At 32.0% G+C, this 14,803-nt stretch overlaps 1 protein-coding gene across 1 annotated transcript in view; it reads left to right on the plus strand.

Moving 5' to 3' along the window:
• The window catches only part of LOC143083060 (uncharacterized), an 88,815-nt gene extending 77,157 nt beyond the window's left edge, over positions 1–11,658 (plus strand). Inside the window, exons 7-9 of the mRNA XM_076259246.1 lie at positions 7,235–7,444; positions 10,308–10,526; positions 11,008–11,658. Of these exons, the coding sequence (XP_076115361.1) occupies positions 7,235–7,444; positions 10,308–10,526; positions 11,008–11,225 (647 nt within the window). The 3' untranslated portion in view covers positions 11,226–11,658. The remainder of the gene's footprint in view (positions 1–7,234; positions 7,445–10,307; positions 10,527–11,007) is intronic.
• The last annotated feature ends 3,145 nt before the right edge of the window (positions 11,659–14,803 follow it).

Here is a 14,803-nt window from a genome sequence, read left to right on the forward strand (position 1 = left end):
ATCTCCGGCGCAGAGATCATATCCGTTCCGTTCAATACTTTGTAACACTACACTCAATATGACCTTGTCATATTAAGTGCAGTATTGAGGAGCATGTATGGAACGGATATGCACTCTGCGCCGGAGATTGTAACAAAACGTCCTTTGATGCGGGACGCCATGTTGAAATCTCCTAATTACTTCGCATAATGGAACGTGATAGTTTTTGTATAGGGGCCGAAAAGACAACGTCATAGACCTTTTATCTCACAATACCCGTTGCGCTAGCTAATGCGCATAAACAATAGGCTGGAAGGTCTTTAATGTAACATTATAACAGGTAAGAAATTAGAACGTGTTAAAATACTTAGGGTTTTACATGCTAAAATACAACTCCGGGCGTGGCATTTTTTCGATGTGTTGAAGATTCATTGGTGGTCTTGGTCTGCGGTTTGTTCTTTTGTCGTCTTTTGTTCTTTTTACACACTCCCTGTTTCCATTCTCAATTTTACAAAACAAACTGTGATCATTGATATATTATAAGGACAACTGTTAGTTTTACATCTTATTGAATGTATTTAAATTTCTGGATCTGGAATTTTAACAGTAATTTCGTTCTCTCAGCAATTACGGATGATATAATTAACATATTCGTAAGTATATCTTTAAAGCAAACATACTTCAAAAAACCTAAAACTCATACGTATGTTTTAAAACTTAAATTAACTTTATTCTTATCCTACTGAAAGTCTTTGTAGGCAAAAGGTCTTTAAAGGAAATTAGACTATGGTATTTATGGTGAGTTTAATTGCAGTATATCAACATTTTGTTAAGTAGTGGTTGCTACAATAATATAAGATTTCAGATTTCAAAATTTTTATGTTTTAATTATATCTGAATATTTTGCATGGAAACAAAGGTTGACCACATTATCAAAAATTATGTCCCACACTGTACTTATTCAATTTTATATTCAACGAAAACAATGTTTGTTTCACAATGTGTTAAGACCAAACAAATACAACACAAGTGTATTCCTAAAAGAGTTTAACATACATTTCAAACTTTCTTTTGTTAATACTATAATTATACATTCACCTTGCAATATTAGAGTACAAGTGTACGCTTGAATGGTAAAGTAGAAAATAGGTCCTTACTTTAAATCATTCAGATACTTACGTAAAATGTGAAATAGTTGATTTTTAACAATATGAGGATTTATCCGATACAGTCTGTATCGTTCACTATGTTCTAACTAATCAATTACCTGTTTTACCAAAACACAATTCTTGCATCAATAAATCAACATATTTAAATAGAAATAATAAGAGTGCAAATGAGACAACTCGCCACCCAAGTCACATGGTATAAAAAGTAAACAATTATCGGTTAAACAAAATATTTCAATACTGTAATTATGTGAACGAACAACGTTTTTATACATTTTATTATGGTGAAGGGAAGGGGGAAGGGGCTGGAATCTTTCATCTAATAAAACGTACATTACTGGGGGGCTTGGTGGGGGGGTGGTTATTACAGTTACTGTCTATACTTATTAGGTCTGTCAAAGACAAATTTCGAAATTCAAGGGTTTATAAAACATTATATCAACATTCGGGTTAAGTACACAAAAATCAAATCACAATACACAATACACAATACACGTTTTGTAGGTTATCGAATACTTGATTGTTTTTTCGTAAAAGAAAGAGGATTTGAATCTTGATCACACTATCACAAACTATTTTCTACCCTGTACTTCACAAAATCTACATGACAAAACTTTTTGAACAAAAATAACATTTGTGTGACCTTGCAAAAAGTATATTGCATTATAAGTGTTCTGTCGTAAATAATAGGATAAAATATTACCATTGCAATATGACAATACAAGTGTATGCCTGAGTAGGATAGTTGAAAATAGGTACAAAGTTAAAATTAGTCAGATAACTATATAAAGTGTCGAATATATTGTTTCTAACACTATAATGGTGTATCCCATGGAAAGTATATCTCTGATAGTAATGTAAGAAATTATCATTTATTCTTTAGGTCCAATGTTAAGTATCAATAAATAATTACACTCATAGACAAACTCATTATTGTACGATTAGATTTGAAAACAGAAATTATTCAATGTCGATGAGTCTGAGAATACAAGTTTAAATATTCTCTAAAAGTTGAACAATAAGCGAACGACATATTCATGTATGTTGACTTGTGGCAGAAATGTTTATGAAATATTATCTTCAACAGTATTTCCTTAACTTTCTAAGGAAAGATGTGTATGTACTACTTGATAGGTGAAATTGAAAAATCTAAAATTCAAGATTGATACAATAAGTCAGGAGAGCATTAGTTAGAGAGCAAAATATTAAAAATTAAAAAAAATAAAGGGTATGGATATCCTTTTTGAAAGTTTTAATTTCTAAACAATGGCGGGAAAAGGTTTACTCGACTTTTATATGAATATCAATTATATGGTCATTTTTATAAATTTTCTGTTAACAAAAGTTTGAATTTTTCGAAAAACTAAGGATTTTCTTACCCCAGGAGTAAATTACCTTAGCCGTATTTGGCACAACTTTTTGGAATTTTGGGTCCTCAATGCTCTTCTACTTTGTATTTATTTGGCTTTTTGAACTATTTTGATCTGAGCGTCACTGATGAGTCTTATGTAGACGAAACGCGCGTCTGGCGTATAAAATTATAATCCTGGTACTTTTGATAACTATTTACACCACTGGGTCGATGCCACTGCTGGTGGACGTTTCGTCCCCGAGAGTATTACCAGCCCAGTAGTCAGCACTTCGGTGTTGACATGAATATCAATTATATGGTCATCTTTATAAATTTTCTGTTAACAAAAGTTTGAATTTTTCGAAAAACTAAGGATTTTCTTACCCCAGAAGTAGATTACCTTAGCCGTATTTGGCACAACTTTTTGGAATTTTGAGTCCTCAATGCTCTTCAACTTTGTATTTATTTGGCTTTTTGAACTATTTTGATCTGAGCGTCACTGATGAGTCTTATGTAGACGAAACGCGCGTCTGGCGTATACAATTATAATCCTATTTACTATATATTTGCTTTGGTAAACCTTGGATTTCAAATCAAAAATAACCTAGTAGAAACTGCAAACATTTTGGTAAAAGACCTTTTATGAGCTATTAAAGTCTCATATGACAAAAAATGGGTGTTATGTGATAAAATATTTAACCATATATTAAGTGCAAAAATAAAACACAATCTGAACATCTTGTCCGGGGAAAATTTTCAGGTACTAAATTTTCGGCTCTCCCTTAACCCCATTTGCACGTAAAAGAAAAGACCTGTGATAATGCCGCTACAAGGCAGCACTTGCACACGTAAAGTATAAAGAGATTAATTTAAGTTTCAATAACTTGTTTCCCAATCCACTATGAATAGATATGTTTAAAGTAAACACATAATTCTTAACCTTAATTAAGTACATCCTTTATAATTATTTCAATATTCGTGATTTTTTTTTTTAATGTTAATACTACATATATACAAATATTTATTATTTTACTATAAGAAGGAGGAAGGCTCCCATCCCAGGATATAAGAGAGGGTTTTATCCATATCATGTATATGATCACATTACAATTCATTGATCGTCCAAAAAAGAGGGGTACCATCAATAGGAACAACCCCCACCCATGGATCTGCCACTGAAAAGACCTGATTATAAGCAAGTCATTTTGTTGAATCTTTATAAGACAGTATTGTTTCCTGGTTAAAGCTAATGGGATGAAGGTAAGTTTCTAGGTAATAGGTACAAAATCATAAATAAGTGTATGACAAGAGTGTGTCCTTATTTTAAATATGTCAGATGACTGAGAACTATAAACGTGAGTGTTGATTTTTATTATACAATGGTTAATCCGACACAAGGTATGTCTCAATTCATTATAATTTCATTGGAATTAAAGAGGTTTCAGCTGCTACGTCACCAAATGCAACATTGTCTTGAAAAATAGATTCGAATAACTGGCATTTTTTATCGTCTTAATTACGTGTAAGAGTATTGTTTTTTAAGTCTTTATATGTATAACTTTAACTGTGTTTAGTCCGTGTTTTCTATTAACTTTTGGGGTGGCTAGGTATTTATACATCCCACCATTGTGTAACTGTGCTATGGTCATTTTGGTGTTTTTATCTTATTTTTGCTGATGTTCTTTATCTATATAGTGTCTTATATGTAAATGTTTTTTCTCTGTTGACATAGTTATTTGTTTGTTTATTGATTATTTATATTCTTCCTTAATCTAATAATACGGGTATCTTGAAAAATTATATTAAACTATTGTAACATTTACATACAGTTTATCAATATCTTTTCTCAAAGAAGGAATGCAAGAGAGTCTAATTGGATTGATTTTGAAATACTTTTCTCCCGTTAATGTTAAACAATTTTGATCATATGTACACACTTATGATATACATTCGTAATTTATTTAAACAGCTCTTCAATCTATGTTTAGTTAGCGTCCGCTATTTTGTCATCGTATGCATTTGGGATTTTCGTAAACTTTTGAAACATCTACTTTTAATCCAGAACATTATTTGTTTTATTAGCAACGTAGTAGGTCCTGGTGAAAGCAACAAAAGACAACATGTTATTAGTGATACTGATCCACACTACTTATCAATTGACTGTTACAGCTCAACGTGAGTAAACATTTTGCATTCAAGCTTTGCTAACTATATTTTATATTTATTACACAATTTTTTTATTCTTTAACGTTGCCGACTATGATTGAACGACACAGTCAATACAATAGTATAATTTTATAATACCTCTACAATAACTGTAATAAAATGATGTAATCGATTATCTTTATTGTCCCTATTCGGAGTGGCTGTTCAATAGCGAGATGACTGCAATGATAGGCTGGTGTATATTAATAGATGTTTAGAGAATTCCGATGATCAGACTTAAAAGAGTATGCAAGGTGGGTCGCAAACTAGTACAAAATATTTGAAATAACTTCGTATTTACACATATCTTAGTTTTGTTATCATCGAATATGAAACAACAAAAGAGACAATTTTCGTAGGTTCTTACTCAAAACTATATATGTTCCAGACCGTATCAGTATTTGGACCGTACGCGTACGGTCTGGACCGTATGCGTACTTTTTCAAAATACTCATACGGTCGGACTAATATTAAGAAGTTAGTCAAGTTTATATAACAAGCGCATATAACAGATCAACACAACTTAACTCTAAAATTGATATAAAAAGTTCAATTGTAATTGAAATACAAACTTTATATTTTAATTACTTAAAGAAAGCATGCTAATTAAATCTGTTTATATCTTATAATGAACATGTCTATGTAATACATTACATTTTTTTTTCTCTATTACATTATGCTCACTGATTTGAAGATATCGGAAGTAAGGATAATGTTGGAGGACAATTGTTTTAGAATATTACAAAAAAAAAAATGCAAAGCTTAGGAACATGCATGAACTGCAAACATGTAAATGTTAAAAAAAAATATTACGTTACTTGTGGTAGCAAGTGTCACCTAGTGCGAGAGTACAAACACAGGATTCAGATGTACAGTTCAACACATATTTAATTTCAATTGTTCGCTTGTTCACTTTATCCATCTAATTGTAATAATAACAATTTGTAAAAATGAAAATAAAGATTTCGATAAATGTTTCTTTAAATTTAACCCATTTGAATCAATAACATGTATTGCCAGCTGAACCGTATGGGTATACTCATACGGTCCGACCGTACGCGTATGGTCGGATCGTACGGGTATACGTATACGGTGCGGACCGTACGCGTACGGTCCAAATACTAATATGGTGTGGAACATATATATTAATTCATTACAGTGACCGAAAGTATTGAAAATCCAGCTAAGAATCTTGGTACCTTGTTCTTTTCTAATACTACAGGAAATACTATTGCCTTACAGTTAAATAAGAAGGCTTATGTTTATGTTGTGCTTAATGAACAACACTTATTAGTTGTTTTGATTCAATATTTTTTCCGGATGTTAACAAATGTGTGCCTAAAACGGTCATCATGTTGAATTTTTCTTAAAAGCTACTGATAAATTCTGAATAGACTGCAGTTCAATTGTATAAAAAGTACTGAAATTACTACTACTACAGTGGATAACTCTGTAAACTACGACTTTATAATGTAGTGTTGATACATTTTAGACGATATCGACATGTTCCAGACTGAAATTCATTTGTATGACTACATTTGCAAACAAACAGTGAATTATTTCAACTATAATTATTTCTTAGAAAAATGTTAAGTGAAAGCTGGCCTACTTCATTTTTTTTTCCTATTAAAATGTGTGGCATATTTGAACGCCAAATACAAATACCGAACTAAACAGAGACAATGTAAATTCATCAATTCTGAAACATATGTATTTGCCTTATGTACATGTAGCCTAGTTAAGATAAGTGACCTAAAGTTAGAAGCCTGTTGTTTGATATTTGTTTTCGTTCATTATTTTTTTCCTAAATTAGTCAGTTACTTGTGTTGTGTGAATGGTACATTTTTTGTTTTTTGTTTAGCTATTTCTGCTGCTTATTTGTACGGGTTTTACGCATTGTTTACGCCAATACAGTGACCCAGATTTATTTGTTATTTTCCATGTCATATGTGTCTCATTGTCAATAATACGACATCTTATTATTTTGAATTATATTCTTTTCTGACCTTTGTGTGTCGTTAAATGTCCCCTATTAGTAGTCTGTTTAGAACGTGCTTTCCTTCTTACGCTATTTTTTTGTAGATAAAATGACATTTGAATACTGTATATGTCTGCCTACTGTTGTGATCCTCCCACTCAAGGCTACTCATTATGTACATAGGTAATTAAAGGATTATACAAACAATATACTATTTCTAAAAATGACATATCCATGCCAAACGAAATTCTAGGAAGATATTATTCACTAACAGATAAACTATGTTGCTCATGTTTTTTGTGTAATGGTGTATGGGTTTCGATGGGACAGTTTACTGTGTAATGATTTAAGGTATATGGTACAATATCTTAGTATTTCGTGTATTCTGGATTCGTTTGAATGATTGGTATAGTGCATGTGATTGGATTCAGTTGCAGTTCGATATTTGTTAATTAAATAAACATAACTAATGTGTTTTATGACGTTTTGGGTTAGATAGAATGTATTTTATAGATTTTATATTTTCTAATTTATATATTATTTTCTTAACAGATAACCTTACACCATATGGAACAGCTTCGCAGAGTTCTAATCATGAAACAAGCTTACCCCAAAATGCTATAAATCCACCTATATCAAATACATTTAGTATTTCGTCATGTGCTCATACAGCTCTTGTTCCTGGACCAGCTTGGTGGATGTTTCATTTTTCTTCAGGATATGCGTACATCACAAATATAAAACTATACTATAGAGAAAACTGTAAGTTTACACAATATCATGACAGTTTTTTATCTATAAAATCTAAATTATTAATAATATTGTAACAATAAATGTCGACTATGTATTTAAGAATAACTTTTATGGATTCAATGTTTAGGTGACTTCCTAATATCATTATTTGCTACACATACACAATGTACTCAAGGTAACAGAAGTCAAGTTGACCATTATATGCAAAGTAATTTCGAACAAACGAATAATGCAAAAAGTGTCATTGTTTCATACGAATCGCACTAGCAAACACATGCAAACATATTGGTTTCATACTTTAACTTTTATAAACATGTTTATTTACTTTTGACCTTAATTATTTATCCCTTATCATTTGTATTAACTACGTATTTGCATGCAGGTATCGCAAATTAAATTTATTTGTTCTTTGTGCGTTTTTTGATTGAGTTAAGCCTTTCAATTGATAATTTATGTTGTGTTTTTCTATGTTGTGATGTTATACTATTGTTTCAGAAAAGGGAGTTGTTTTGGAACAATTAAAACGTTGCAAATGTTTGCATCTGTCCTGAGTCAGGAGTCTGGTGTATAGTAGTTGTCTGTTTATATAGTTTATACGTGTTTCTCGTTTCTCGTTTTATATAGATTAGACCGGCGAGGGAAGAACAAAAAAATTACAAAGGCTAATTTACAGATCTAACATTGTTTGGTTGATGTTTAGACGAGTTGTATATACATAATTTACACATCAATGTTTAAATGGATAAATCTGTTGTAGAGTTGTCACGGGCTCAAACGTACTTATAAAATTATATAATAATTTTCTGTGACTGTATCTTACATTAATTTGTAGGATCCTTACTATAGATAATTTAGTTGATCTGTAAAAATAACATCTCCATGCCTTATATATCATGTACTGTAGTACGACGCTAGATTAAAACTGACGTGGAAAGGAAACACCCGGCCACCGAAAGCTTCATTTTGAAGCCCAGGTGGTCGTGAGGTCTAGCGGGACGGCTACAGTGCAGACGATTTGGTGTCACGATATCTCAGTAGCATGGGTTCGAATCCCGGCGAGGGAAGAACAAAACAAAAAGTTTGCGAAAGCAAATTTACAGATCTAACATTGCTGGGATTATGTTTAGACGAGTTGTATATACATAATGTACACAGCCATATATCACCATAACTGCTGGTGATCCGATGGATAAATATGTTGTAGAGTTGTCACGGGCTCTGACGTACTTATAAATATAATTATTTTCTGTGACTTTATCTTACATTAATTTGTAGAATCCTGTACTATAGATAATTTAGTTGATTGGTAAAAATAACATCTCCGTGCCTTATATAACATGTACTGTAGTACGACGCTAGATTAAAACTGACGTAGTAAGGTAACCCCCGGCCACCGAAAGCTTCATTTTGAAGCCCAGGTGGTTGTGTGGTCTAGCGGGACGGCTACAGTGCAGGCGATTTGGTGTCACGATATCTCAATAGCATGGGTTCGAATCCCAGCCAGGGAAAAACAACAAATTTGCGAAAGCAAATTTACAGATCTAACATTGTAGGGTTGATGTTTAGACGAGTTGTATATTCATAATGTACACAGCCATGTATCACCATCACTGCTTGTGATCCGATGGATAAATCTGATGTAGAGTTGTCACTGGCTCAGACGTACTTATAAATATAATAATTTCCTGTGACTGTATCTTACATTAATTTGTAGGACCCTTTACTATAGATAATTTAGTTGATCTGTAAAAATAACATCTCCATGCCTTATATTGCATGTACTGTAGTACGACGCAAGATTAAAACTGACGTGGAAAGGTAACACCCGCTCACCGAAAGCTTCATTTTGAAGCCCAGGTGGTCGTGTGGTCTAACGGGACGGCTATAGTCCAGGCGATTTGGTGTCACGATATCTCAGTAACATGGGTTCGAATCCCGGCGAGGGAAGAACAAAAAATTTGCTTTTAAATTTACAGATCTGACATTGTTGGGTTGATGTTTAGACGAGTTGTATATACATAATGTACACAGCCATGTATCATCATCACTGCTGGTGATCCGATTGATAAATCTGTTGTAGAGTTGTCACTGGCTCAGACGTACTTATAAATAGAATAATTTTCTGTGACTGTATCTTACATTAATTTGTAGGATCCTTTACTATAGATAATTTAGCTGATCTGTAAAAATAACATCTCCATGCCTTATATATCATGTTCTGTAGTACGACGCTAAATTAAAACTGACGTGGAAAGGTAACACCCGGCCACCGAAAGCAACATTTTGAAGCCAGGTGGTCGTGTGGTCTAACGGGACGGCTACAATGCAGGTGATTTGGTGTCACGATATCTCAGTAGCATGGGTTCGAATCCCGGCGAGGGAAGAACAAAAAATTTGCTAAAGCAAATTTACAGATCTAACATTGTTGGGTTGATTTTTAGACGAGTTGTTTATATATATATATATTTTGAATGTATGCGTATAAATTACAAATAGCGAATGGCATACTCATGAAAAGATATCAGGATGTTGTATAAAACAATTCTTAATTTCCTTTTCCAAAAGAAAACCTTGGTGCGCTATTTTTAAAACGCTTTGTATTATGTCCGTTTCCGATGATATAGTTTTCAAAGTTTTTTTTTGTGGTATTGTTTTCTAGTTGGTAATTCTAATTGTCACAATTTGAGATAAAAAAAACACTACACCGTTCATCTGTAAAGATAATATATTTTTTTCTCGGAACAGTAACCGTGTAAAACTCATTTTCAAACTCAGTTCATTATTGTTTTGTGATTCGCGATTACCCATCATATGCCCTAATCGAAGGTTATAATATTTACTTCGTCGAGACTGTAATTATTTTTTTTTGTAGATGCTTATCGCATGGAAGGATTTAAATTATATGTGACCAACTCATCAACTATTCCACCTGACGGTTATCTCTGTTATGAAGATGGCCCTGGTCTTCCTAATCCAAGCACTACCATGACAATACAATGTAGACAACTTGGAACATACATCATTTATTACGATAATACAGGCGATTACCAATTTGGACCAATAATTGAATTATGCTATGTTGCTATTACAGGTTAGTTTAATATCACTGTGCATAGTAGTATCTTTCTTCTTGAGCATATTTCTCCCAACTCTATCAGTCAATGTACTGTGGATTCAAATTCGTTAAATTGACATTTAATTTCGTGGTTTTGCCAAAGCCTGCATAAAAGCCTATAGGAAATTTATCATTCGTTGAACGTTCACTTTCGTGTTTCACCTATACACGGGTGTCATTCGGTTTATCGAGAGAAACGATCGTGAAAGAATATTTAACGGTGGTCAAGTATTGCAAGACGATCGTAAAAGCTCAGATACCGGATCGTGAAAGAAATTCAATCAAGAAGTCATATGAAAGGTACTTTACGTACTTGGCTTTAATAATTAAAGACATGTTCGTTTTCTTATCTAATTTTATGGTTTGAATTAAACCTATCGTTGAACGCCTTTACAGATGTTTTATCTTAAAATGTATGTCTGTAAATAGAGTTTCATACTTTAAACTTAAATTGCAGGATGTCGAAAAGGTATGTGGGGAACAGACTGTTACACAAAATGTCCATCAGTATGTATAGGTCAACATTGCTACCCTGAAAATGGTCTATGTGTTTGGGGGTGTGGTGAACAGAAATGCTTGAATAACAGATGGGATAAACAAACAGGTGTTTGTACTGAAGGATGTGTAAGAGAATTCTCGCAATTATGTAATTGTTACAAATGTAAGTACATATGATAAGTACTGCAAGAAGATGTGGTATGATTGTCAATGAGATAACTGTGAATCCATGTCTCAATTTGTGAAAGTAAACCATTAAAAGTCAGAGTATGGCATTTGACACGGAACCTTGGTTCACATCGAACAGCAAACAACGAACATATACGCTAAGTATATCATATTCTAGAAAATTATGAGTCCATTAAAAGAGACTGGAAAAATCAGCTACTGAAAGTTTCAATTACACGTGCAATTTAAAATAAATGCAGCATGGATAATAGGTTTTACATTCTATACGTCAGACGTTTGATCGTGCAGTTGAAGAGCATTAAAAGCATAACTATTTTGTGAAATCCAGTTTTGATGATCTATCCCATGGCTACAAAATCTACACACTTAAACGCAAATGTATATTATATTGCATAGGTTTTTTTTGTTAAATAAAGCCACATACAGGCCAACTTCAAACATTTTCAAATGTAAAGGATGCTTATCTTGTACATCAAACGATGTATACCTTAAGTGATTTTAACCTAAGGTCAATATGATAATAAATGAATAAATATACTTTGAATCTAACTATGTAATTATGTTTTACTCTAGTGTGCTGTAAAATGCAATAATAAAAAAAGGCTAAAAAGTGTTAACATTATTGTAAATTTGTTCCGTTATTATCTTGTCTATCCAAATGCATATGTACTTAGCTATATATTTAACAGATAATAACTGCATGTACATACACTGATTTTTTTTAATATTTGTGTCAGTTGTTTGTTGTGTCATATTTTGTAACTTATATCTTGTGCAATGTTACTATTGTTACTATTTTCCCAAAACTGATAGCTTTAATCTGGTATGCTTTAAAGGTTTTAAATGTTTGCTGCTTTGATGTATTAGCTTTTTATAAGTACTAAAAACGTTAGGAATATTTACATAGAATATTCTTGTATATAATATTATAAATGAACATGTATCTATACGCACTATTGTGAATTTGTAACGTTATGAAAATACATATATACATGTAAGTATGTTGTCAATGTTTTATGATCTAATTTATATTCATTAAGACAATGGAATTGCCAACACCTCATAGTTACCTATAGAGAAAACTCATGGCCTAACTTATTTACAACATTATTACGGAAAAACTAAATACATAACACAGCAAATAATGACAACAACTGAAATGCAGGCTACTGACTTTGGACAGGCACATACAGAATGTGGCGGGGATAAACATGTTAAAGGGCATACATGTTGAGAACAACCTGTTTCAAATCATATTCAACTATATGTATACCCTTTATGATGTTTATAGTGTCAGAAATGGATTTAATAATTGTGTTTACATTATACATGTTATACGAAGCGGTACTCGATTAAAAACATAATTTTATACCATTTTGAATATCGGTATGCATTTATTGTTGAATCGTTCATTATAGTTGTACGTTGTAAATTGCATTAGATGATAAAATGATAAAAATGATGAAAATCCTAGTCACTGAGGATTGGATTCGGATACACCTGCATCGTGCTCGATTTGAAATTACAACTTCAGGTTTACAAGCCAGTGATATAGTTGTTTGACTATAATTTCACGGCTGTCTTAACAAATAACTAAGTTTGGAAAGAGGCTTCAGAAGCTACCCTTTTATAATAAATGTTAAAAGTTGTACCGATTTAAACAGAAGATAGTTAGACAATAACGATCTCAGAAAGTAAGTGATTTAAACTTTTCAACTGTAAGAACCGTATAACATTACTGAAGTGTTTCTTTATACTGCTATCGTCTACAGAAAAAACATGCCGCGGTAATCTTTTGATTTTTAACATAAACTACATATTTGTTTTATAGCTTTTAATTTAGGCCAAGCCATGCCTTTAAACTTTTCTAGGTGCATAGGTTTGACTGTTATCAGGGTATATTTCCTGGTTCAAACACGGCCATTATTTTCAATTCTTTATATTGATGAAGCTTAATTAATGATATGTGTATTTAATTTCTTTCTAAAATGTCTGATCAATAGTTCAAAGATGACTTGTTTTTAAATAGAAAAACTATGCATAATTATTATGACAACAGGCATGTAGTTTCAATGAGCAAATGGAAGCGTGACATAGGATATCAGTTGAATTATCATTGGATTTGTTAGAACTACGCAACGTACACTGCTTCAAACCTCCGATGGTAAGTACTGCTTATGTTGATGTATTGCACTACAGCAGCTATCTCAATCCGTATCCAATACTACATTTAAAAGAAACAATTCTCTATGCATTTAATTCAGAATTGTACGACTCTAATTTATTGACAATAGACAAAAGCATAAAACAAGAAAAAAGAAACACAAAGGATAATCATGATGAACGTCATGAATGAACATCAGTAATACAGTTTTATCCAAGCATTAAAATGTTCACCTATTTATGTTTTGACAATATATATGAACCATCTATCAATACGGAACAACATGTAAAGAAGAAAAAAAATATGTGTACACTCGAAATAAATATAAGAAAGTAGTTAATGTTGATTCCGTTGAAAATGTCAGTTGTATACATGTACTAGCATCAAACGGCATATTAATGTATTTTGTTGTATGGCGAAATGAGTGAAGAAATCTATCCCCCATTACATAGGTTTTTTTACAACGGATATTTGTGAGGGTTACTTACTACTTCACTTTGGTTCTATGTCAAAAAATCACAATTAAACGGCGTGAACACGCCAATACATGATATCATACTTCCCTAAAAAAAGCATGAATGATGTAAAGTAAACAATTATATATTATCTAAATCAATCTTAGGTAAATTTTATCTGAGGGAATTGGAAGCTTAGTTTCTAAATTTATACTAAATTAAGAGTTACCATGCTGTTTACTTCAAGCTATATAAAAAAGAAGATATGGTATGATTGCCAATGAGACAACTATCCACAAAAGACCAACATGACACAGACATTAACAACTATGGGTCACCATACGGCACTATGTTTATAATAAATGATTGTACCTTAACGTAATATTATAACATCAGAACTTGTTATAGTACTATTGTAGGTTATATTCAAACATATATCTTTGACCGTTTTCTGTACTTTGGCCTGGTTAATGTCTTTTTGACACATTTCCTGTATCCATTCTCAATTTTACAGAGTTTGGTATGATGATATGTAGATCATATAAAAGTTATAACGTTAAGAACAACTAACAGTTTTACAACGATTTGTTTAACAATTTTATTCAATGTTTAGGGTCTGGAATTTTGACAATATTTAACTTCCCCTTAGTAACTACCAAGTGTACCAGCATATTCTTCAGTTGATTTTCAAAACATCTTCACCAAAACAAGAATAAATACATATTATATGTTATCCAAAAATAACTTTGATTTTTTTTTTAGTGGTGTCTTTTGAAGACAAACAATAATACTATACGATCTTACGCTTAACACACTTTATTGTTTGAATATTTCTTAATGTTTTGGAGTGAAAGAAACAGATGACTACTTGATCAATAACTGTGTCCGACTGTGTTTTACTTTAATTTTATATTTTGACAGAATAAAACAACACGTATGTGATCCAA

The sequence above is a fragment of the Mytilus galloprovincialis genome, chromosome 1 (assembly GCF_965363235.1).
Source record: "Mytilus galloprovincialis chromosome 1, xbMytGall1.hap1.1, whole genome shotgun sequence".
In the NCBI taxonomy this organism is placed as follows: Eukaryota; Metazoa; Mollusca; class Bivalvia; order Mytilida; family Mytilidae; genus Mytilus; species Mytilus galloprovincialis.